This window comes from Strix uralensis, chromosome 4, assembly GCF_047716275.1.
Source record: "Strix uralensis isolate ZFMK-TIS-50842 chromosome 4, bStrUra1, whole genome shotgun sequence".
NCBI classification, from domain to species: Eukaryota; Metazoa; Chordata; class Aves; order Strigiformes; family Strigidae; genus Strix; species Strix uralensis.
The window spans coordinates 13,415,562-13,442,811 of NC_133975.1; the positions used below are offsets into that span (position 1 = coordinate 13,415,562).

Here is a 27,250-nt window from a genome sequence, read left to right on the forward strand (position 1 = left end):
TTCCTATTAATAACCAGAGTCCTTGTAACTAGAGGTGCTGTGTCCATGATTTACCAGGACTCCTTTCAGTCTTCAGTTTCCTGATCACATTGTCAGTGACCAAGGGAAAATGGAGTGAAATGGAAAACATACACCAGCCCATCTGATGAAGGAAGCAGGACTGTGGGATTCAGCTTCATAAGCAGCCCCTTAACATTTCAGATGAGGTCCTACATATATCATCTCTAGACAACATCAGGTCAGAATGTGACTCAGAGGATAAAAGGACCATAATTACCATGGTACAGCAAGGTGAAAGGTTCAGTAAGCAGGTGTTTTTCTGAGTGCCAAGTACACCTACTGCTGAGATGTGCAGCTGAATTGACTTCTGAGTTCTACAGTCAAATATACTCCTACAAAGAAGTAGTACCTCAAGCTCTGCTGCTTGCTTGTGCAGTACAGTTACTGTAACCAAATGAGATGATGCTAGAGATGAGAACACAAAGCCCACTTTTCTAAGCTCAAGAGCATCCTGCATCCTCTGGGAACTAGTGCGCCTGGTCAGTCAGTCCACCTAGGAGTTTATCTTCAAAGTTGTGCATCCATCGCTCTTGACATCCATTTTGCTAATTTGAAAAGGTATTTCCCTACAGAAAATACATGGATAACACAGCAAAGCATCTGACTTTTACAGCAATAGTCACGGTCAGAAACTTATCTAGCTAGGAACCATCCCAACCACAGACAGACTTCTCAGGCATACTGTGTGGGACTTATACCCAGCACTCCACCTCTGCAACCAAGTTACACACTACCAAAAGCCTGTCTGTCCTAGAAAAGCAAAGTTAGGTTTCCGAGTACAAACTCTTCCTGGTGAACTTTAAAGACAAGAGAGGTAAGAAGCCGTCACAGGCAGCATCTTAGTAAGAGAAAACAAATTCCTATACCCTCTTGGTCTTGTTAACGTTTCTAGGTCAGTTCCAACAGCCAACAGTAGTACCTCAACAACTGAGCAGTCCCAGTAAGAGCACAACATGAGCAGACTCATAGCCCCTACCCACTTCTGCCTTGGAAAAGGATGGCAGGCTAGAGAGAGAACAGGCTTTCCTGATGGAAACTTACTCAGCAGTGGAACTACCTGGTGAAGAAAGCCAGCTGGTGCAGAAGTTAAGATAGGTAAGATGTCAGCCAACACCAACCCCACAGCATGCTCACTCTCTTTGAGATGTATTTGCACCACGGTTCAGCACCATTTTTTTCTTCAGTTTGCCACAACAAGCAAAAACAATCTGGCAAATTCCAGTGTAGTCAGAATGAAGATGATGAGGAGACTGAGGAAGACTGCTTGGGCTAAGTTACTTTGAAGTCCTCCTCCTGTTGTGATAATCATCACTAAATCTTCACATGTGTCACAGACTGAAAACCACTGGCTAAGAAAGCCTGTTACTTGGGATGCTTGGCAGAATAGGACCCCTACGTCTCCTTCTCTGCGACCCTCATCCACACATGATGTGTTCAAAGAAAGTGAGCCATCTGAACAAGGAACAAGACTGGGAGTTCACTAGTAGACACACTACTGGCTGAAAAATGTTCTTGAGGGTGGAAACAAAGCTGGATCTGTACTAGCAACTTATGACCAAGACCAGAAGGGAAATGCAAACTAAGCTGTGATGAGAGCTGTGTCAGGGAGGAAATGCTGGCAGTGTGCTGCTCTTAGCTGGGCAGCACAGGTTGTGCTCCTCCTTATATACGAGATAAAGCTCAGAAGGTTACAACTGACTCCTACTGTGAAGGTTAGAAATTCTCATCTCAAATAGCAAGCTGGCAGCCCCCAGCATCTACAGGCAGACTATTACTCCAGGAAAGAACCATAAACTCCCATTTGCAGCTGAATTGCCATAACCACTATGTTTAACATCACCTTTCAGTTTCACTGCAAAACCGAATTTGGGTAAAATGGTCAGAGCTCTATTACAGCATGACCATGAAGCAGGTTGTATTAGTGCTTCAAAGAAAGAAAGAAAGGAAAAAAAAAAGTTTCCACTCCAAACGCTGTGGAGTACAATTGACCTAACTCTCCAGCATGAATGGCTGTTACACCCACTTAATGATTTCCACATTCAGATGACACACTTCCATCTTTTTTCTTTAAACCAGAATTTAGTTGAAATTACAGTGATGAGACACAATTTCTGAAATAAGGGCTTCAGTGCTAAATTCCAATAAAGAAGTCAGAGATACAATCGCTTCTGTACAGCCCAAAATTAGGCAAAATAGATCCTCAAGAATATTAAGATGACTGTATGATAATGTGTCCTGACAAACTGTCATCTCCTCCCGAAGAGTGAGTTTCTGCTTTTAAATATCAAGTTGTAGTGCTGCCAGCAGCCTTTATAATTAATAAATGTAAAAGCTGCATGATACCTTACTTCTTCAACTCCACTCAACATTTCAATATTGAATGTTGACTGAGCTCGCCCTTTCCAGAGGAGATTAAGCTCAGGGAATCCACTCTCCTGAATGTACACTAAAAGCATGGAGTGAGCTACATAGTCCTACCTACCTGTAAAATCAAACTCTAGCTCTGCTAAAACATTCTTCCAGGTGTTGCCAAACCCCATTTTCATGAGTACAGTACAATCATCTGTTATCAAAGACTAACATCTTCTTTACCTGAGCCCATTTTTTGTTTCTACTTTGCATCTGAATGGCAGCAATAGATGTGAAGAATTCTTCTGAAGGCAAGTCCTCTGGTAGCTTTGTTAAAAACTGGGCTATATGAATGAAGTCCATTTTGGTCAAAATATCTTCAAAAAGTTTTAATATTCCCAGGGCTGTCCGGAATAAGAACTCTTCTCCATCACGGCAGAACACATCCCAGACACGACATGCCAAGTCTAGCGGCAAAGATTTGCTGTACAATGTGAATATCCTGAAAAACAGAATAAAATTTTCAGTTACTGAATAAGAAAAATTTCTTAGATACTCACAGAAGTACACAGACTGACCATCAGTAAGTTTGAGGCTTCTCAAATACTTATAACCAAGTTTTTTTTTTTTAAATTTCAAAAGCACTTCTACTAGTTGCAGCATGAAACAATATAAAAACGTACAACCATTAAGGCATCTTGCTATCAATCTGAGTCTCCAAGTTCAATTTTCTTGGATCACATCAGAGAAACAATATACGTGGTTTTATGATGGACATGCACTAGCCACAGGTCTAATCAAAGACACATTTAATCATCACATTGATGCTGAAGATTGATGCAGTTTTAGCTTTGAGAACACAAAAAGCTGAACCTTAAGACATACTGCAAAGGGAATTTTGTTAATCAGATGAAGAAGATGTGTAAAATTAACTCTGTGTTCCAGGCTTGATTGACTGGCAAAGTAATAATAGCATGAGTTTTAGAGAAAAGATCAGTTTAAACTCTCATGAGTTGAGAAACAGGCAAGATGTCCAGAGACAATGTGTAGATAGCTGTGATAAGATGGTGGTTCAGCGTGCTTGGACAAATGTGATCCCCAAAGAGTAAGGGTAACAGCAGAAGCAAGAACCTCCTCACAGTTGCTAAAACTGTATTTTCATTGACTGCCAAGAGCACATTTCTTCCTTCATCAAAATGCTGACAGCCTTGCAGCCAGGAACACGAAGATGCTCTCTACTCCCTCCTCTATGCAACACTTTGCTACAAGGCAGAGCAGTTTTCATTGCCTTTAACAATGTCATAACAGCAAGTGAGGAGAATTAAGTTTCCTGGAATCACATTATAGTATATAAGGGAAAAGAGTTACAGTGGTATTTTTCCTTCAGAATTTAGAGAGAACATTTCTCCACAGGTGCACTGTATAAAAGAACTCTGTAAAACTGCAAATAATTATTTCTCCACCAGAGGTCAGCAAAGCCTCAAATTTAAATAAAACCTTCCCACATCTTTTAAAACAAAATTTATTTTCAAGTATGCTGAATCAAACAGTAGTTGTCTTCTGTTTAAGACTCCCCACTATGCCCTCTGATTTTTTATTTAGGAAATTTGGGTTTACATTAAAAAAACAATGGAACAGATACGTATATATATGTATACACACACATATATATACATATAGAATATGAATTAGTATATTTTCACAGCAAATTCTAATAATCAAAGGTTTTCTGCAGTATCTGCTTTTTACTACGTAAGATTATTTGAATGATGTGTCATCAAGTATCCAGCTTCTCTGTGAATCAGCGCACTTTAGGAAAATGAGAAAATATATTCATTTTAACAAGCATCAAGATGAAACTAAACCATTTGCACAAATTCAGGTGACAAGCAAACTGCAGGTTTAGTATCCTTAGGATTTTATTTTTTTCTGTTTTTACATCTCATTGCAATGTTTTTATAACAAGCGAAAATAGTTTAAATTCTGTTCTCCAAAAGGCTAAATTAGAAGTATAAAAATAAGCAAATTTTTATTTGAGTCTGGGATGAAAAAAACCCACTATTGTTCATATATGTATTTTGCATACATACATGAACGTATAAGAATAGCACAATACAAGCCCCTTCTTTGGGTTGCAGCTTTGTATACACTTTAAACATTTTTGTACAGTCACACACCATATAAAAATGTCTTGCTACAGAATACCTACACAGCAGAGTTAAGACTTTGTCTATACACACACACACAGGAAACAGCAACAGCTTTTCCATTTAAAAAGAATAGTGTAATAGGAAGCAATTCAACTGAGTCCTTTCCTGGTCACCATGTAGCAGGCAAACACTCAGCCAGAAACTAGGCCTGGTTAAAGATAGGTAACAATGCCCATTTTTTTGATCTGTTTTTATTCACAAGAGCTATTATTCTGTCATGATTCAGGCCTAACCTGAATAACACATGTACTAAATCTGCGACTATGCAGAAAATTAACTGTCAGAAAAAATAGTCAGAACTATTTATCAGAACGCTACTTTTTGTAGGAAAAGATTTACTTGCATCAAAAAAGCTGTCACATCAAATAAGGTATTTGACGCTGATCTCTTCATAATTTGGAAGGAAGTGCAATTTGCAGCAAATCCACAAGGCAATTAATTTTCATTAATACTAGCATAGAATTAAATGCATCAAGTCCTAAGAATGGAGACTGGGCCCCCTAGAATAAGCAATGAAACAACAGTAGGAATCATTACTGCTAAGAAGGATACAGCATTTGCTCCCTTCAAACATTTCCTCCAGGAAGATTTTTTTTTAGACATCTGAGCTACTGGTCTGAAACCCAGCTGAAATTTATTATAGTAATAAAGCAGCTGCTAGACTAGAACAGTTACAGCAGCAGCGCTAGCACACTACTTGCACATGATCTGCTCTCACTGTACTGCAGGATGATTTTCTGTCCGCAGCTCTCTTCCAACTCACTAGAAGTCCCAGGTGCAGACAACACAGCTAACTACCACAGAGTTGTCCAGTGTCAGAGTGACCCAGTACACGCAGGCTACTGGCTGCTATCTGTTTGGAAGAGGGGAAAAAAACTGAAGTGCCAGATGCTCCTGCTCCTGCCAGCCCTGCTTACAATGGAAGTGTACTTTGAGGTAGATGCATGAAATCCTGGCTGGTTTGCTACTCACAGGGAAAGCGTATGACCATAATGTTATCAAGAAAGCACTGTTACCACGATAATCACAGGCTCTGTGCCTTCTTTCCTTTGTTCCTTCTTCCCCACTTTTTTCTCCTTTCTTTTTTAATTAAAAAGTCTTCATAGGCTATCATTAGCAACAGCACTGAAGACAGGTATGTCAGATTCTGGATTGACAACTCATGCACAACAGTGCTGATGCAAATCAGACCTTCTATATTCTTGCACTACACATTCTTTTCCCATGTCTGTAACAGCACAAAAATATTTCTGCAACTTCTGAGTTCAGCTGTGGAAACTGATGACCTAATTCAGCTTTTTAACTTATTCTTGGATCCTCCCTCCTCCATCCTGGTACAGACTTTTAGTTGCTACATTTTATATCAATTTCAACTACAGCTGCTTTGAGACAAAGATTGCATCCTTCTAAGTGTTCATGCATTACTGTATTGTATAGTGGCATCTCTGTTCTCATTAGCACCTTTATAGAGTTATTGCACTAAGCTTGTTGGTAACAGTTTATTTAGTACAATTTAAAAATCGTTACAGTCAAAAAAAAATTCGAAGCATACTTTGTTCCTTATTAGGAAAAGAAAAAAATATTATGTGCTATACAATACTGACTGCAACAGAGCAACTTCTTAGCACTCAGCGAATCTGACTGCATTGTAAAATGTATCAATATAATACAAATACTGTGTCAGTTTCTGAGCAATTTCCAATCAGTCAGCAGCACCCAAAAAGCCCTGCTCTCTCACCTAGGACTACTACACAGCAGTGCAATATTTCACTTGATTTTACCCTAAACTGCAGCAACATACGGATGATCACACTGTAAACTGGGCTGAAGACGGTTATGTTTTGGAGTCTAGTAACAACTCCAATACAAAAAATCTGTATGTCACCAGAAACCTTTGGACAGAATTACAGTCCATTTTTTTCTTTGAAAAGGAGGCATGCAATTTAAAGCATCATCTCAAGCTTCATATTTTTGGGGGGGTGAAGAGTTACTGGCATGACATGGATTTTGTTTTTCTTAATGTAACAGATCAGAAGCTTATAAATACTTCACTGGAGGTGTCTACACTACAAACATCCACACAAAGTGGCTTGGACCTTTATCACAAGCAAATGGTATCAATAGAAAGTTAGTGCTCACAGACACAGCCAATACTAAAGAACCACTGATCAATCCATCAGTACAAACAAAGCCCTTGGCTATAATTATTGCCAAAATCATTTTTCTGAGTGGGGATAAAGAGGTGTTTGCATAGCAGCAGCAGGCCATAAATAGACAGCATGTGTCCTCTGCAAATCCGCATTCCGCTCTGCTCACAAGAGCCTGCGGTACATCAGCTGACAGAGCCGAGAGGCCAAAACTGGGCTATTCAGACACACTACTTCCCCTCTATTCTCTGTGAACCTGACTGCACGTTGCTTTTTACACCCCTCTCACACTTGATTCCCTTTATATTCTTCAAAAAAAGTAAAAACCTGTCTAGGTTTTGAATTCTTACCACGAGATTTATCAGCTGAATTTGGGGCTTGAAGCACATGGGTCCTTTTTAAAAGAGATGCCTGCCTTCTGGCAGGTATCCACTGATAATCATGCCACTGTAGCTTTTAATTAAATTCTTAAGTCCTTGGCGTTTTCCCATCACAGAAGGCAGTGGTGGAACTGAACTGGCAGGGGAGTTCCCCTCCCTAAATCGTCTACCAGCCCCAAGAAAATCCAAAGCAGCACTGCATCACCTGCATAGCTGGGCCCATCTATATGCACAGCATTTCTTTTTCTTGGAACATATTTTTTCAACAAATGATTTAAGCATACCAATTTTACTGCCATTCCCTGTGGCGCTGGTTACAGGAAGCAGCACAAAGGAGACTAGTTGATTCCACTGTAATTGTGGTAGGAGCAGGAGGGTTTCCCAGCAACTGGTCTGTGCAGCAGTGGCTACTGGAGCCCTCCCAGAGCTGGCACCGACTGAGATTTACTGCACACATGCCTGCACAGTAACCATGCCAGCCACCCAAACAGCAGCAGGCATCCCTCTGGAGATCAGAACAAAGGCACATCTAAATAAAAGTAATGTTGGTAGATCAAGGCTGTTCCACAGAGATTTTTACCTACAAACCAAAAAGTCTGTCTATTCAGAGCGACACTGTACCATATTCTTTCCTGACTTTAAACACACTGAAACCACATTCTTATCGTTCCGGAAACAGTTTTTAATGGAGTGGTATCTGTACTACAGCAAAGTCACTGTCAGCCATGACCCACAGGCAACCTTATAAACAACATTTTCCAAAGTCCTTAGCTTTAACAGTTTCTCACTTGTGAGAACACAGACCCACCAGATTTTTCTTCACATCTTTTCTATCTTATTTCTTGGAAGTAACAGAAGGACAGCACATATAAAGCCCAATTCACTAAGTTTCCAGTGGCCACTTAAAAAAAAATAAAATCTAAATCTGCTTCCTACAGGAGAGTATTTTAAAGTATATATATATATATGTATGTGCACACACATATATATACATATATACACATGCACAGACACACGCATATGTTTAAATATTATACCTAAATCTTAACACAGTTAAATACCAACTCCACTGTCTAACAAAATTAAAGACGGAGTGGGACAAGCTGTCTAGCTCAAGACAAGTGTGAAAAAGTTTAATATAGGATTGGGCAGGACTACCTCAACTAGCCTACATTCCTGTGCAAGATCACAGCGTTGTGACTCTCTAGGGATGGGGAGGAACGCAGTAAATTGTCCTTGGGATTCAAATAAACAGCTTTAATAGGATACAGGTAGTCAGCAAGAAATGCTAAGGGTTGCCAGTCCATTTGTGCAAAGACCTGGAGAAGCACCACCCACAAGCACTCCTGACAGAAGTTTCTTTCAATGCTCTTAACACCCACAAAAGGAACAAAAGGGAGGCCCCACACAGACTTCAACACTTTGCTCCTAAGTCAGGCATTTTTTTCTTTTTTTTTTAGCCTATAAATGTGCCTAGAGAGAATAACTGATCACATAAATGTTTACTCAAGAAAATACAATAAAGACTAGTCTATCAAAGTGAAATTGCTGAGGGGAAAGTAATCCTTCCATATTTCATCGAAAGTCTTTTTCTAAATCTCCCATTTCTGGTGTTGTTCCTCAGGATTTGAGCTTTACATTGTAAAGAAGAAAGTTAGACAACAGAGTGATAACAACATGCCCGCACCATGAAGACACTTGTTTTTAGTCTCTCCTACATCAAAAAATCCCCTTATTTACAACAGCATCATATTAAACTAGTAATCCATTAAAGATGATAACCTGGTGATTTTAATGTTGTTTATCCAGTTATTCTCCAGCACGTTTACAGTCTTTCCATTCTGATATCCCCTTTATTCAATTGCTTCCTCCACACACAGGCTTTTCACAACACTGAGGTAATATAATTTCAACATATTTCCTCTTATCATTGAACATACCAGTCTCTACCTTCTTCCTTCCCTTCTATCCTATTCCAGTATTTTTTCTAGCATCCTCCTGCTCTGTGCATAGATCTAGTTCAGTTTAATATTCTCACCCTTCAGTCATAAAAATCCTTCCAAATTTCTTCCAGCAAATGTTGGGAGAAATGAGCCTATACATTACACACCCCTCATTCTCCTACTCATGCTGCATTAAAATTTAATCCGAGTGTAAAAGCCAAGTCAAACAAAGCCCATGTTACACTATCCTCTGTGCAAGAGGCATATGAAAATCAATGAACTCAAGCAAAGGCAGCAGGAGGCCTGTACAGATGAACAAGAACCTCCTGACAGAACTCAAATACAAAAAGGAAGCATACAAGAGGCTGAAGGAGGTGCAGATGACCCTGGAGAAACACAGAAACATTATCTGACTATGCAGGGAAGGGGCTAGGAAAGCCAAAGCCTGTCTGGAGTTGAATATGGCAATGGATGTTAAGGACAACGAGAAGGGTTTTCCACAGGTACATTAGTGGAAAAAAAAAAGACTCAGGAAAACACGAGCCTGTTGTTGAATAGGACAGGGACCTTGGTGACAAAGTACATGCAGAAGGCTGTGGTATTCACTGCTGCCTTCATCTCAGCCTTTATCAAGAAGACTAACCTTCAGGAATCCCAGATCCTCCAGACCAGTGGGAAAGCCTAGTGCAAGGAGGATCACATTAGAGAACATTTAAACAAATTGGGCATATACAAGTGCATGTGACCTGGTGAGATACACACGTGAATGCAGAGGAAGAAGTGCCTAGTGTCATTGAGGCCCCCCTCAATTATCTTTGAAAGGTCCCAGTAGTCAGGGGAGGTTCCTGAGGACTAGAAGAAAACAAATGTTACTTCTATCTTCAAGGAGGAGGATTCAGAGAAGTACAGGCTGGTCAGCCTCACCTCTGTCCTTGGCAAAGTAATGGAAGACAAATTCCTGGAGATCATTTCAAAACATATGATGGGCAACAAGGTAATTGGGAGAAGTCAGTATGGATTTATGAAAGCAAAATCATGCCTGACCAGCCTGAAAGCCTTCTACAATGAGATGAGGGGAGAGCAATGGATATTGTTTGTCTTGACGTTAGCAAGGTTTTCAATGCTGTATGCCATAAAACCCTTGTTGATTAACTGATGAAGTATGGACTAGATAAATGGACAGTGAACAGGACTGAAAACTGACTGGAACTGCCAAGCTCAGAAGGTTGTCACTAGTGGCATGAAGTACAGCTCCAGGCCAATCCACTGGTTGAACAATGGTAGAGTACTCCAGAGTTTGATACTCATCCAATACTTTTAAACGTCTTCATTAAGAACCTAGATGATGGGTCTGACTGTACCCTCAGCAAGTTTGCAGGTGATACAAAACCAGGAGGATTGGTTGATACGCCACTCCATAGGGACCTTGAGACAATGGAGAAATGAGCTGATGTGAGCTTCATGAAGTTCCACATAGGGAAATGCCAATTCCTGCACCTGAGGAGGAAATAAGCCCAGGTACCAATACATGTGGAAGGCCAGTGGGCTGCAAAGCAGCTTGGCAGAAAAGGACATGGAGGTCCCAGTGGACAACAAGTTGAATGTAAGCCAGCAACATGCCTTTGCAGCAAAAAACGTCCACAAACTCCTGGGCTGCATTAGGAACAGCACTGCCAGCAGGCCAAAGCAGGTCATTCCTCCTCTTTACTCAGCAACGGTGAGCCAGCTCTGGACTTCCCAGTACAAGAGAGACATGGATTAACTGGAGCAAATCCAGCTTGCCATGAATATGATTAAAGGCTTGGAGCATCTGATACACAGGAGAGGCTGAGAAAGCTGGTACTGTTTAGCTGGGAGAAGAGATGGCTCAGACCTAAATGTGTAAAAATACTTGATAGGAGGGCGTAAAGATGACAGAGCCAGACTCTTCTCAGTTGTATTCAGTGAAAGGACAAGACCCCGTGGGCACAAACTGAAATACAGGAAATTCCATTCACACATAAGAAAATAAAAAACTTGTTCACTGTGAAGGTGGTTGAACAATGGAACAGAATGGCCTAGAGAGGTTGTGGAGTCTCCTTCCTTGAAGCTATTCAAAACCCAATTGGACAAGGTCCTAGGCAACCTGCTCTAGTTGACCCTGCTTTTAGCAGTGGGTTTAAATTAGATGATCTCCAGAGGTCCCTTCCAATGCCCCAGCAATTTTATGAACCTATGAAAACTCATATATTCAGACTTGGAACTGTTGAATTGGACTGAATTACTTTAAATGGATTTCTGTCCAATGGATCAGCAAGATATCCAATCCTAACAACTAGGTCTTAAAGATCACCAGGGTATCAAGAGCTTGGTTCAGGTAGAATTTCATTAACAGTACAAATGCTTTCCAAAATAATAACTTATGAAGCTCAGAAAAAAATGCTGTTACTACTGGGAATTGAAACTTTTACTGAAGGTATTTAGTCAGACACCTGAAAACAGAAGAAGTTGTCAACAATTTAATGGCAAGCCAATTTTTCACAAAAAAGATTTCATATCATCCTGAAACTGCCAACAAAGTCTTGCTTGACGAGAAGAGACATTTTCGCTGCCCCAAACCAAAGTCTGACATGCACAAATGCAAATACTCAATTTGAAGTGCCTTATACCACACTGAAATTTGTCGGGAGCATAAATAAGATCCTTGCCTTTCTTTCCTCTCTAAGGAAAAAGGTTCTAACTACACTAGAACTAAAAGGGAAGGCAGTTTCACCAAATAAAAAGACTGTAATTGCCTGTCTGCAAAGTGGAATAGGTGCAGTAATTAAAAACATGCTACTGCCCTTTAGCTACTCAGTTGGACTGTATCAAGATCAGTTTTTAAACAACCTGTACTGGCATCCTCTAAACAGGATCTAGGACCACCTAACATATGAGTGAGATACTGCCCAGGAGCCACAGTTAATCCTGCCAAAAGCCTATGTGTTTGCTTTTCTGTAGCTTCTAGGTTTTTGTTGTATGGACAGAAACACTATGTTTTAAGTATGCTTTTCCTGTTCTGTGCAAGAGGACAAACTGTAACTTTCAAATGCAAGACTAGCAATACCGTCTGGATATACACCCTTGGTACACACCTGCATATAAAGTAGAAAAACTAACAGATTTTCTCAGAAGATCAATCCAAACACACACTAAATATGGATAAACACTGCTATACAGCTGTATTTTAAAATAAGCTTCAAACTCAACAGAAGTACAATAATAAAGGTTAGGCAAATGTTAAACATCACAGAAGTATGTGGGAATGATCTGGATTGAGAAACTCAAGTACTGAACAAAAGATAAAGCCTTTACCTTAAAAGAATACTACACCAGGTAAGAGCACTTCAGCTTCTGTCATGAATACTGACATGGAGCTATATGCTAGTATACACATTCATTATACTTTCAATGGCTTACCAATCAATAAGATAGATGTCTGGAGTTAAGTTATTTTTTTTGAAGTGAGCAAATAACTTTGGCAGATTTTCTTCAAAGAATACCTCAAATGCGGCAAAGTAAGTCAACATCTGGGAAAACACAATGGGGAGAAAAAAGCAGTTAGCTATATTCATAGGCTTAAATGTATTACATGTTGTTGGTTTAACGCCCTTCAAAAACAGGATTATATGAGTTACATGATACAATAAAGAGATAAACATTTACATAAAGGACAGCATCTGCAAGCACACAGAGTTTAAGACCTACCTATATACTGCTCTCATACTAAACAATATAATTATTGTTTTGGGTCTTGGCCAACTTCCTTTGGAAAGAAAAATACCAGCAGGAGATAAGTTATTTGCTGATTTCTCAAAAAAACTATGGTAACAGAATGGTGCTTTATGCTTGTGGCAGTAATTTAATATTATACTGAATAAAATCCAAGGCTCAATGGATTATAAAATGAAATATGAAACTAAAATAATTTAATAGTCCATGGCAAGAGTGAAGCGTCCAGTTGGCTCCAATGATAACTCATATTCTAATACCAAAGCTTCTTTTATACCATACCTTTTTAAATAAGATAATAGCATTTCTATTGCAAAGAGGGAAAGACGAAGTTCACAAAAAAGGCAGAGATCAAGATGAAATACCTACATAAACAGATTGTAACTCCCATCTGATACCGTAACCCCTGAACTGTACTGCTTTTAACACAAAGACTTTCACGTTATTTTAAAAATTGAGTATTTAGGTCAAATTTCATAACAGAGGGCACAGAAAATCTTTCAATCCAAGTAAGAGTTAAAAATAAAAGGCTTTTTAGCTCCATCCTGCCCTGTCCTCTTAATACTATAGGGAGAAAAACTAAGCAGAGTCCTTGAATGACTCAGTAATTTTAATTACAATATCCCAATAAAAGCAGTAAGGAATAGCTGTGATTTCTTCAAAGTATGAGCTGTATCAGTATGCTTCTCCCCAAAACACCATGACAGTAAAGGGAAAAAAGGAGCCTTTTAGAGCCTTTTGTCTGAAAACCTTTTAAAGGATGACAGATTTGTTTCCCAGTTTTTTTAATGACTTTACAGAAACTTTTTCTGTTTCATCTGAATGAAGTGACAGATGGTGGACTACCTTCATTAACAATGGCAAACAAAAATTGAGCCTGGTAATCAGTAAGAGTGTAAGGCTTCAAAACCAATCAGAGATGGGTGTATGGGTGTATGCTACAGCAATAGCCATACAAAGTTTAAATGCATGAAATCCAAGCATCACATGAGATCTGTGATTATAAAGAAGGAAGCAGGTAATGCAACAGACAGTCCTACTTCCAAAATTATCTGTTTACATGCCAATACCATGGTGAGAGGGTTCTACTAAAGCATTTCAGAAGTACTTTAGAGAAGGAATCTTACAAATAACTGCTACAATCACATCTACTAATAGTAATGCAGGCAGCTCTATTAAAAATGTAATAGCAGTTCAGGTATTCAACAAGACATTTACTTAGTAGTAATTAAAAAAATTTCTAGTTTAATGAAACTATAACCAACACAAGAGATCAAGAGAAATAAGTATAAATTACTATTACTTCAACAACTAATTTATTCTTGTTTTGTTTTTTAAAAAAATTTATTATATGTTACGACAAATCAGCATTTGGTTATTAAAAGCTGTAAAACTGACACAAAAAGGTGAGGGTCATCTACTCCTCATCTGCTGAGCAGATCAGTGTATTAACCACAGGAAGCCCAAACTCTCTTACTTTATGTCTCACTACTCTCTGAAATATTAGGTACAAAGTTTTCCTTGTGGTGTGAATCATGGCTCTGTAATTTCCACAATATGTTAATATTCTTTCATGTGTCACCATCTCTACTCTTCTATAAGCATTCATTTATCATGTAGCCTCTATCTAGCCAGGCTAATGGAACTAAATGACACTATCCAAGAGCACAGAAAAACCCACTATTTCAGCTAAAAAAAAAATAAAAATCTTATTCTAGCAAATTTAATTCCAAAATCATCTTCACAAGAACCATATTTACAAACTGAATGCATAAGCATGTCCTCTTTTTCCAAGTACAGTAATGGAGATGACTGATACTGCTTCTAGAAATGTTGTCTGCGCTGTGGTACATCTCCCCATGGGCATTTACAACTGCTGAGATTCAGGGGCTGCAACAGGGAATTACATACTGCTTTTCCAGCAGGAAATACCGACAGGATCCCTAGGACAGGATGTCCTACTCTTTAAGCAGCAAAAGTGATTGTTGTTGATGTCATCCATTTCCTTGCTTTATTTTTCCCATTTGAGTTCTTGAGAAGCAGATCCTATTTTCATAGTGTTAAAAGGCAAATAAACAAGAAAGAAATACAGAATGCCATATATTTTACAAAAAAATACTTTTAAAGTAAACTAAAAACATTTCAGGAGATGTGTCTTGTTTTGCTATGGTACACAAGTAGCCCAGTGTACATGCGAACAAAGAGTTTTAGACACTCCAGAGAAAATCAGGCAACCAGCTCCCACTAAAGAATGGAGGGGTCTGCTCATCTGATTGCCCCAGACTCCTTTTCAAACACAGCTGCTACAATAAGAGATGGGAAACCTGGTTTCCACTACAACAGTCTATTTTTAGCACCTTCAAGACACTTCTAATATTAAGGTGTTTTCAGCTTTCACCTACAGTGCTCCATTTGAAAAACACCTACAATATTATTCTCATAACTATCCTCTGAGCATCATAAAACACTTTCATTCACCTGCCAGTTCAAAAAGGTTAGTGGGGTGGGTTTTGGTTAGGTTCGGTTTTTTTGAGGGGGTGTGCACATGTGTGTGTGTTGGAGGTTTTTTTGTTTATCAAGTATGCTTTAAAATAAATTTCTGACTTTCCAAGCTACTGAGTTGTGCTGGTTTTGGCTGGGATAGAGTTCATTTTCTTCATAGTAGAACCATGACATGAGCCCACTATTTTTTTAAAAAAAATCTTCCCCTACACATATCTACAACATGTAGATTACAGTTTTCTTGCATACTTACAAGGCCATGGTCCACACGGAAGAACGCCATCTGACAGGGTTTATTTAAAAGGTTAGAAAAAGCAATGAAGGCATCTGCAGTATCCAAGTTCAAGATCAATACTGCTGCTATGAATGACATGCCCTGTACCTGAAGAAAGGATAAGTGTTACTATTCAACCATAACTGTATTCTTTCAAGAATACTGACCCATTTTGTCTTCGTAATCACTAGTGTTTAATGCACTTGCTAAACTGCTGAATTTTGCAAAAAGTTCAGAAAGGCAGGATTTTTAAACCCACGTGACCCTTTGGTATTGAATGTTCAGAGCATGGAAGCTAATGATGCCCATGTCGCCTCCTTTCAAAGACTCCAAGTAAAACTCCTAAGACAGGCTAGGATGACGGCACTTTCAAATACACAGAAGATTTTTTTGATGAATAAGTTGTTTCGAAGTAATTTCTCTTCTCCTAGGGATGGGTCATAGATACCCTTATTTGTGAAAAGCTGGACTAGGACACTAGAGACAAAGCCTGCTCTTTCCTTTTTCAATCAATTACCAGCAGCTACAGACAACTGCAAACTGCAACGACTCATTTATAAGCAGTAGCATTTTAAGATTAAGCTCTTTCATTTACCGTAATTTCATGATGCTGTTGCATTTTTCTACAAAGTATGCTATGGAATCAATGCTGAATCTAGGCAAAGCTTGCTCACTCAAAGGGTGTAGCACTGCCATTGCAGAGTCACGTGGACCAAGGTGTGACAGTCCTTCCTGCAAACCTGAGGAACAAGCTCCTTCCCAACACAACAACAGGTTCCATGCCAAATGAAGCACACCACCCAATCTGCCCTTCTCCTGGTTTCCCAGCAGTCACACTCAGCAGTTTTTGTCAAGCATCGCATGCTACTCACAGAATAGGAACATTATTCTACATTTGCCTTCTCTAAAACAAGTGCTCCCAAATAAAGAATAAGCTCCTATATGTATGCCCCTGCTCTAGGAAAAAAGACTAAATGAAGTATCTGAAATCCACTCAGTCCTCTCATAATCACTACTTCAAATACTTTGAGGGAGCTCACGGAGCCTCAATAGGCATTGCCTTAAAGACTGTTCCAGAAGCTCACAGTGCTAAGGCACAGAAACGCGTATCGAGAGGAGTAAGATACTCAACAGAAGAGTCTCAGTAAGACTGCCATTAACAACAGTATGTACTCCAAAGGACCAATTTAACTACATCTTCCGACTCCAATTTACAAGCACTACAAACATGTAGAGTTTTCCAATTAACCTGTAAAAAGCTTAAATCTAGCCACAGAACCATTATATATATATCTCAAGAATGTACTGGAACAGAAGAAAGCACACAGAAACTCCACAAGTATTCACAAAATCATTTAATACTGGTCTACAAAGGACTGATTAACACAATCCTCCCTCCCCACCCCTGAAAAAGAAATTCTTCACTTACATAGCCTACATCAGGTCTGTAACAAGTATAGGCTCCTAAAATACTGTGCAATGTGTCATGGTAAGGACCACCCTATAATTAAAACAAAAACAAGACAATACATCCAAGTATATAACAAACATGTTAAAAACCCTTCAGTGCTACAGACAGTATCTATTACTTCCGATGGACACACTAGTTTCCCATGCAGCTTTGAACAGCCTCAAGTCTTTCAAAATAATTTTGGCTTTAAAAGCACTAAACAGCCCTCCATACCATATTTACTACAAATGCATACAGTTCATACATCAATTACATTCTAAATCTTTATACAGGAGGAATATAAGCCTAAAATATTCCTTATCGCTTAGCAGCACTTTGACAATAATGCCAAGAAAGCAGAAAATAGTTAAAACAACAATATGCCATAACACACACAGAGCATATCAAGAATGACATGTAGAGCTAAAAAGAATTTCACATTGTTGACTATTAACAGCTGCTGTATCTTACACTATGTACTGTAACGGGCTGAGAATTTCCAAAGAATTTCCAAAAATGTTCATTTATGACAATCTGAACTTTTTACAAGGCTGCTGAAATTTGTGTACAGAAGGACAAAATATCTAGTTAAAATGAGTCATGAAAGCATACCAAAACCATACAAGTTAAATTGGTCTTGCATGGAACCAAAATAAGGCCCCCAAATCTTGCCTGCTTGAGCTGTGCTCTCTCTCACTTACGTGTCTTTGCAACCCAGCATTGTTGATTCACTGACTTGGAAACACTCACCTGCATCACTGCATCAGACAGAAACCAGCATGAACAGGGCTAGATGAATCATGATGATTAGCCAACAGATTGGTTTTCTGCCTCTTCCAAATGTATAGTACCTTGAGGTTACTCTTTTCTAGATTATTTATAGTTTTCCATTTGTCCTCTCAAGATGTGTACTCCTTCAGATTTGAACTCAATGGGCTGTTTCAACCAAGGGACAGGCAAGATTACGTAAACTTAATTTCTCTGAGAAGTCAAGACAAAAGTTAACATCGCTTACTTGCTGGAATATGCAGAGATTAGGAAATGTTCTTGAGATATCCAGTTTTATTAACTCCAAGCTTGCTTCTCTGTCAGCTGCAGAAAATCCAGCATCTACAAAAGCCAAAGTTACTGCATTTATTACATGGATCAGTGTATGCTTCCCCCCGCCCCCCCCAGTAAGAGTTAGCTTTTGCACAGTTCATTTAATTCAATGCGAATGCTAGAGAATAAGGGTATAGACATGACAATTCTCTGAATTCAGCAGAGGCTAAGAAGCATGTATGTCCTGACTCAGAGCAACCCCACAGTGCATGTTGACCCTCAGTATGTTTTGAAGCGATGGGGGGAAAGACGCAGGGCAAGGCAGGCCAGGCATTTTACTGGTATCTGCTGACAAATCATTAGACAGACACAAGGCTGTTAACCCACGATGCCCTGGCCCTCAACAAGGCTTCCCAGTGGCTCCTGAAGTAGCTGCCTCTGTGGAAAGGCTGTGGTGGGAGAGAGAAGTTCTAGCAGTGGCATTTGATGGATTCCACCGTACTGTCAGTTCTTCCAAAATTGTGTTTATTTACTCCTTGCATGTGTTGTTAAAGATTACGGACACTGCAATACACTCTCTGTAACTGAAATGGATCTCATAATGAAGTAAGTTTCTAAAGTATTAGCTTTCTTTCTGATATCAAGAAGTTTTATTTTTATTTTGTCTGTTCTGGTAAGTATAGTTGGGAATTACCTACTGCTACTTACTGAGCAATCAAAAAGAAGAGTTGTCACTAGTCAATGCTTACACCAATCACATGAGCACCTACATTCCAGAAAATGAACTGCAAGAGGAAGTTGGAAACATACTAGATGTCATCTTATTTAAAATGCAGACAATGTTAAGAAAACAAAGTAGGGGTTTTCCAATCAAAAATATTTTTCTGTTGATAAATGCCAGTATGTATGTTCTCCTTTTCTGCTCAGCATAATTACTTACCAAAGGCAATTTCAAGCATCTGCAAGTAGTTTTACACTCTCTCAAAAACAGACAACTCTTCCAATCAATTAGTAAATCTCAAACCACTTTGTCTGCAAAAATAAATTGCTGCTCTCTGAAACACACCCAAGAGATAGGCTCAAAGCTGCAGTAAGGGACTAAAACGCAATTTTCTGCTATAATTTGAGTTTCAATTCCAAAACTACAGATGCAGCAAAGTATTTTAGTGTTGCAATTTCGAATTATAATCCACAAACTTTCTTAGTTTTCCTTCAAATTGACATCAAGTAAGAACTGTATCTAGAGACAGTTTATAAAGAAAAATGAACAAGTGTGTTTTATAAGAGACCATAGTTTCATTAAGAAGAAAGAACACAGCTATTTCTTGCTTCCACAAAAAGCAGCTTTCTTTTTACCAGACACATATTTATAGCTGATTTTTTTTTGTTTAAAATCCATGATTTCATTTTAAGGAACAATTTTACAAAATCTCTTACGCTGTAACACAGCACGAATCATTCATGAAAAGTGTACCTTCACATTCTACTTCAGCCCCTCCTGTGCTAAGTGATCGCCATTTCTCTTTGGCACGAGCCAAGCAAATATCATACAATTCTGGAAAAAGAGAAACAGAGAAAACCAAGTCCACTATTTGTATATGCTCACGTCCACTGTCAGCTACTACCTAACATATGAGCAATGCTACCCCAGTCATTACAAGTAACAGTGACTCTAACATAGTAGTTGAACGTCTTCAAGAAGGTTATGGTTCTGAAACACTTGTTCCACTGACCTATAACTTAAGATTATGTGAAAAGGAAAAACAATCTAGGCAAAGTTGCATTTTATGTTCAAGCATTTACTTTTCTTACAGAGCACTGATGTTCAAAATTATAGTCTGAATGGATAATTGGGATAAGTCTAGTAAATTCTGCGTAAGAACTACACCCAAGGTAACTAAGTCAAGCACAGAAAAGCAGCACAATGCAGCAGGAGTACAGGCAATCTACCACACTTCTATGTTGGAATTAATTACGTATGTTAGTCTTTCAGAGCTGTGTTTTTCTGCACTCTGAAGTAGCACATTATTTCTATTTTCACAAACACACACATAAACGAAAATACAAATTTTCCCATGGGTCTTTTTAATCTCTCACAAACCTGATGTCTTGCTCTAAATCAAAGGAAGCACACTATATGCATACTCATAGGCACTACAAAAAAACCCAACAATTCCAAGTTTCAAAAAGAAAAAAAAAGCTTGAGTCATTAATTCTGACCATCTCCATCTAACATCAAAGCAAGACACAGTAACAGCAATAATCAGAAACAATTCACAGCAGCAGTCCTGGGGCAGCTACAAGATAAAAAGACACTGTATTTTTGAACAAAATATGTCAAAGCACCACAAAAAAAAGCGTAACTAGATAACATCTCCTCACACCCACACCTCAGGTTCTGATACACCATAATAAATACAAGACTGTCCCCCCTACCCTTTCTCTTTGCAAAACAACAGTCTTACCATGGGTGATGTTTAACTCGTTGCCAATTGCCAAGCTCCAGACTTTGCCTCTCACACTCGGCGGAATGCCCTGCCACCATAGCTCTCGAACTTTACGGGAACAACACCTGTTTAAAGTAAAACAGATTATTCTAGGAAATATTCCATTGCCAGCTGAATTGCAAATGTTTCCTCCTACCAGTACTAAAGGGATCCAAATCAAAATAAACATTAACAGGCCAGGAAGTCAAACACGATTTGCACATATCCATTCCTTAGTATTATTTTGCTTTGAACTGTAACGGAAAGCTTACTTCTTCCAAGTTAATGGCTTATTTTGACAGGAGCACTACAATCACAGTATTTGTAATCTGCAACCACACCTGACCAGCAAGAATCATAGGGGACAGAAAAAAATGAAAAGAAAGCCTGTATCTATGCCACTGCCTATGCTAAAGACTGGACATCTCCATGTAAGATTAAACACAGAAACAAGTTATGGAAGTCTACCCTCTCCCCTCTGTCATCACCCTGCTGTGCAAATAAGACATACAGTTTCCCCCTCAGCTTTGCAGCTCTAACCCTCCAGAAAAATGCATGAAGATGTAACAAGTAATAACTTTTAGGTGGCAGCACGAAAGATGTTTTAGCAGAACACAGGCTTGGAAATGGCTGCAACTGATGTTCATCAGTCTGAATGCCCAGAAGGAGGACCAGAATAGCACCTAAGCACCAATGAAAGTTTGTGGTAGTGACAAAAACCATAACAATCCATTTATTTAAAAGCAGAATCTGAATTAAAATGTGTAATAGTGAATACAACTGCAATTGTGAGTGCTGTGGAGGTTGGTTTATGTTGTTGATGTGGTGGTTATATGGGGGGTGGGCGGGCAGCAGCAAGGGGTGCCTAGTTTTTTTTAAGATGACTAGCAAAGTCCATGAAAAACTAGACAGTGAAGGTAGTTTACCAACTGCCTGTGCTGCGTCTTTGTAGGAAATCTTTTAGCACTGAGTACTTTTTTAAAATAACTTCTCCCCTGCTTCTCTTTGCCATCACTTGATTATCCCAGCAGGTATACCACTCTATAATTAAAGAGGCTTCATAATACCATACACGTATTTCAAGCTACATTAACATCAACAGCTCAAGTAGTCAAGGAAAGCTCATTTCTGATAAATGCATGGCATTCAAGCATTATGCTTTCTGCTCTTACATTCTCTACCAGAGATCACTTCCCAGTGTTTCAGTTTCTGAATACCCTGAACCTCCATTAAAGACAAATAGTAAAAACTAGAACTGCATCCCTTCCAGCCACCTTATAGAAATAATGAAATGTATGTTGCTCATTTGATTTGTAGCTGTCCAAAAGTCACTTTCAAACAAAAGCTTTCCAGACCATTTAAAATATTACTTGCTAACTTTGTAATTTCTCTTCAGGATACAGACTCAGCAATTTTAATTAAAACTCAATATAACATACTGTCTTACATAGTTTCCCAGTTGGGCAAGATTTCATTGTTCCAAGTTAAAACAGCATTGCCAATGCTCTCTTCCAGTTTACAGCGTTCTTCCAGTTGTTTCTTTCTCTTCTGAGCTTCTTTAAGCTCTGCAGAAAAGTAATTTCCTTTTTAAGTTAATAAAACCAGAAACCAAATATTCAGAGTTAGGTAGTCATTACATTATAGTTATATAGCCATGTAAAAGCACACTATATTCACCTAAATGTACAGTGGACTGTTCAAATTCTAAAAATCTCCCAGACATACAGCAAGCCAAGCAGTGAGACCAAATGTGAATAAAGAACAAAGTGGAACTATGCATGAGGCTCTCATTTTCTGTAGATGGGACAAAGGGAGTTGGATAATACATGGCTCCTTTGATCCTTCAAATCTAACCACATTAGTAACTTTGAATTTGCATCTCTGACAACCAACAGCCCCACCTAGCAGGCCAGGTCAGAGTATTTCCTAATAAAGCCTCACCCCCTTTTTTGTCAGACTCAAAAATGCAGGCTAAAATAATACAAATTTTGTATTTTGTTTTCACTCTTACATGTTGTCTTTGTAAATTATGATTTAGATACATTGTCAGGAAAACACAAGAGCCACCATTTTTTGATGCTACTTATCGTATGGTTAATCTAAATGTCATACATCACAAAAGTATATACATACTGAAAACCTTCAGTTCATTAAAAAGACAACATTTTTCATGCTTAGTTTAAACATATTTTACATTTTTGCATTATCACTCAGTATTCCTTCTTGCATCATCAACTACTATTTTTTCCACCGGCAAATTTGTTAGACATGCAATTTAACAAATGCAGGCAGACAGTCTTTATAGCAGCACAGTGGAAATACAGGACACGCGTGCACGCACACACTGTCTACAATATGGGGAGGTACTGACCTGGCAAAGAAAACTAACTGAAGAACAGCAGTACCATGAACAAGGTCTTTGGAACAAACACATACAATCTGATGGGTCCACTTTAAAACCCAGAAGCAGCTGTGTCTGAGCAGAAGCATACAAACTGCCTCATAGTATTTTCAGCTTTGATACAAGCTCTTTGTAAGCCTGCCTAATGCAAGCTTTGAATTTTTCTCTAAACAAAAAGAGGGTGTTTACATTCTTTGATTTCCTGACCTCTACACAATACATCACTCTGCAAAGCTGTTCATCTGGAGTGGCTTTAGGGGAAATGGGTTTGCCAGGTTATTTATCAGCACAGAATGACATACTCCAGTCCAGTGCAGACAGCACAAGGACCTGCCCCATTGCCTAACCTGAGCATCAACCCATTTCTCCCAAACTATCCGCCCTACGTGCAAAGAAAGAACAGAAGAACTCATCTGAACTACTACATGTTAAGTGAATATACTAACATGGGAGTCACATGAAGTCAGAACTTCACTGGTAGGTATGGTTCAAAACCACAAGAAGATACTTTTATTAATATGTCAACCACAGGAAGAAAGCAAGTGCTGTGTTCATATCTCCTTTCCACTGTTTCATATGCCTCAGGGGTCTGGCCAGCTGGAAAAAAAAAATATTTCCAGTAGCTCTCACTGGACACAAAACTTCTATGAGTCCAGATTTTCTATTATTGCAATGGCTGTTTTTAATTAGAAAACCCAGATGCTCAAATTTATCAGCCGAAGGAAACCACTACTGTCAGCTCTACCTGATGTGCATGGTACAGTGCTGCTGAGAAACTTCTGTGAACAATGTCAGATAAGAAATTATGACCAAAACCTTGGGAAATCTGTAAATTTTAAGTGGGAGAGATTATCAGATGAACATAACTATGTACATTTTCCTATGTGGAAAATTATGTATTTATGTACTACAGGCTCAACAGGTTGTTCCCAACAAAACTATCAAATATCCTGTAGTTATCTAAACAAGTCTATCAGTCAAATTAGTGAAGATTAATCTACTTCAATATATTGATAAGTTTTTAAACCCACAAACAGATGCTAGTCAATTATTTGAGTTACAAATTAAAATTTTTTCCTGCTGGATTCTAGTACTGTTTTCTTCTTCAGCTTGGAGTGGGGTTTTTTAGTGAAACTACTTCATTCCTCTCTCTCCTCTGCGTTGATTCTTCTTTGAGAGGAGGTACAAATCCCTCACATTACAGAGCAACAAACTGACACAGTGCATTTCAGGTCAAGAAATACCCCTTAACTCTACTGCTCTCCTCTGAAGACAAGAAATTCCATCACCTCTTTTTTTTGCTTGAACCACCATTTCTTCGTACTGTTGTCTGTGTTTCTGAGCTTCTTCTGCTGGTTTTGCAGGGAGGTTCCTTAAATTTAAAAAAAAAATAAAAATCAGTATTTAAACTTGGCATGCCTATATAAAGAAAATTCCAGACACTTCTAAAAGAAAAGCATATACTGCTTCTTGTCAAAATATTTGATCAAAGAGTAGAGCAGCAGATCCTTGGAAAGATTTTTTTTTAGCCAGAGTCAGCAGAAAAGAAGGAAAGAACACTGACCAGCTACGACTACTTTTATACACAAACTATGCTGAGTAATTTCCTTATGTTTGGTAATTTCAGCATTTTTATTATTAAACTAACTGAAACCACGGGCTGATCTTCATAAATTAAGGGACTACACTGGTATATACCAAATTGGTAGTTCTGATTTAAACTGATCTCTACAGATAACATACAACATGCACCATGTTTAAGAGTTATACCCACAACTTTCTTCACACATGCAGTAATGACTCCCTACACCAGCTTCCTTTTTCCCTCTGCTGAGACCCCATTTCTCTTTTAAAGGCTTAACTTCTCCCCCTCACTTCTACACCAACAAGTGGCACTGGAATCATCCTCTATATTCTCCAGTTATCAATACCAACACAGCCATCTTGATTTGTGATTAAAGACTGGACTGGTAAGATCTCTGCCATACAAATACACGTGCTCGTATGTCAGACCACATTAACTTTAAGCTAATCATATCTGTAATTAACATAACCACACTACATATCTCATTCAACTACAGGATCACCAAAACATCAGAACAGGAAATGACTAAGTATTTTGTTCTTCTGTATTGTAGAACACTATTGTATTCCTAGGACAGTTTATATCTTTGATTACTAAAAAAGATATGCTAAAATTCACTTTCACATTCCTGTAAGGTGTCACACAAGGCAGCTGCTAGCCATTAACACAGTCACCACTAATAGTAGTATGCTTTACTATTTACATAATCATATAACCTGTACAGTGTGCATAGCCATGTGATACATGCCTATGAGTATTTTTTAAAATCAAGATTGTTACAAGAACAAGAAAAATGGATTTTCACATTAGTGTCATTGTTAAATTACAGAGAACGATCTACTTACTCTTTTCCAGTTTTATTTATATAACTTGACCAGCATATTTTTTAAATCCAAGTCTTTAGAAATGGTGTAAGTTAGGGAAAGTTTGGAAAGGAAAACAGATGAAACAATGCATGTTCCGTTAACCTAAATTCCACCACTTAAATTATTTGTCCTGTCTCTTAACAACATCACCATACATGTGAGATGATGTTTAGTATCTATTAAGATTCAACACTTTTTTCAGTTAAAGCTAGAGGGACTACGGAATATTTATTAATTTTTTCCCAGAAAGTTTTACCTAAACCCTACAAATGAGTGCAAGATCAAGAGCAACCATTTTGGAAAAAGTCTCATGGCATTTTTGCTCCAGAAGTCTTAAATCTTTTTGTCATAGGAAATCAAAAATAAATTACTTAAAGCCTAACAGGTTAAAAAAAATAGTACGCAAACTATAAGTAAACAATTAAAGATTCTTTAGAAAGATTAATCAGAGGACGGCACTGTTGTCCAGAGCAATTTTCCCTACTAGACAAAAGAAATGATGACTCAAGTGGTTAGAATCTTAAAAATACCTTTTCTGCTAGAACTTCCTCAGTCTATCAACAGTAGGAAAAGCAAGCAAAATCTGAATGTTATCCTCTAATGTATCACTAATTCAATCTATCTGAACACTGTACTTTTCACATTATCTCACAAAGAATGATTTTTAACAGACAGGTTTTAAATACAAAAATAAACTAGTATTTATTGTTTCCAGCTATACACAATAAAACCCGCTCTAACAAATAAACACTCTTACATTGTTCTAGATGTCCCAAGAAATCTTGTCACGTAGCCTACCAATCAAGCCAAAAAGTGTCTTAAATAACCCTACAACTTTGATACGAGCATTCTTCATACGGATTTGTTGATGAAAACATGGACCTATGTTATGCCAGTTCTTTACATCAATACACAGCTATATTAAAAATGCAGATGCCATGCCTGTAAAGCTGGGTAACATTCATAAATTGACTAAACATGACTGAATTTGTGTAATTCAGGAACAATTCATGGTGAAGCAGCTGCCAGTAAATTGTTATGGAGTTAGTCTGCAGATGCAAGAATCTCCCTGCAGTAACAGAAGCATGAAACAACTTACCAAGTACTTGACAACCTTTAAAATGCAATGCTAAACCCACTGCAGAACAATCATTGTATTGTTTCATTATTTATGGAGGTGTGGTCTTTCTCTGTCTAAACAGGACACTGTATCCTTGCTTCTCAATTTCTTTAGCAAATACCAGCTTCATTTTTATGCTTATGTCCTCTCAGGGAAAATAAAAATCCCTTATTTGTGTTTAGAAGGTAGAATTACTCAAAAGTAGAGCTCTGCTCTCCTGATTACTTCCTTTCATACAAAGCCATTGCTTTTATTATAAAATAAGCTTACTTTCGCGTGAATAATTTTTCTCATAATCATCCCACTTTCATTTTCACTAGCCTGAAAAAAAAAACCCTTTAAATTTTAAATCATCTGTCTAAGTTAATCAAACACACACAGTAAGAAAAGCTTTGCTAGCCTAATTTTAAAGAGACCCTCACTGTGGTATTTCCCAAAACTTACGCTGGTCTGTCCTCTAAAATAAGTGCTGTTGTGGAGAGTGGTTCAAAATCAAGATTCTTCCTCACATTCTGTTTAGGAGAGAGTGGTCTGTGAGCTCGTCCAGTTTTTTCTTCATATTCCTAAAGAAAAAGACAGGGCAAATTACAAGAGTGGAGAACACCGAGATGATGCACATGAGAATTTTAAAAGGGTCTACTAAAGTCTTCAAGATAATGATTTCACGTCTCTGCCCAACTGCAGTC

At 38.3% G+C, this 27,250-nt stretch overlaps 1 protein-coding gene across 3 annotated transcripts in view; it reads right to left on the reverse strand.

Annotated features, from left to right (window-relative positions):
* TBC1D14 (TBC1 domain family member 14) overlaps positions 1-27,250 on the reverse strand; it is a 75,927-nt gene that overhangs the window by 4,669 nt on the left and 44,008 nt on the right. For all 3 annotated transcript variants that reach the window (XM_074865698.1, XM_074865697.1, XM_074865699.1), the window contains 10 exons: positions 27,009-27,127; positions 24,283-24,365; positions 22,040-22,157; positions 20,572-20,678; positions 19,581-19,661; positions 18,081-18,175; positions 17,045-17,116; positions 15,595-15,723; positions 12,528-12,637; positions 2,653-2,911 (listed from right to left, as the gene is read on the reverse strand). In XM_074865698.1, coding sequence (XP_074721799.1) covers positions 2,653-2,911; positions 12,528-12,637; positions 15,595-15,723; positions 17,045-17,116; positions 18,081-18,175; positions 19,581-19,661; positions 20,572-20,678; positions 22,040-22,157; positions 24,283-24,365; positions 27,009-27,127 — 1,173 coding nt within the window. The remainder of the gene's footprint in view (positions 1-2,652; positions 2,912-12,527; positions 12,638-15,594; positions 15,724-17,044; positions 17,117-18,080; positions 18,176-19,580; positions 19,662-20,571; positions 20,679-22,039; positions 22,158-24,282; positions 24,366-27,008; positions 27,128-27,250) is intronic.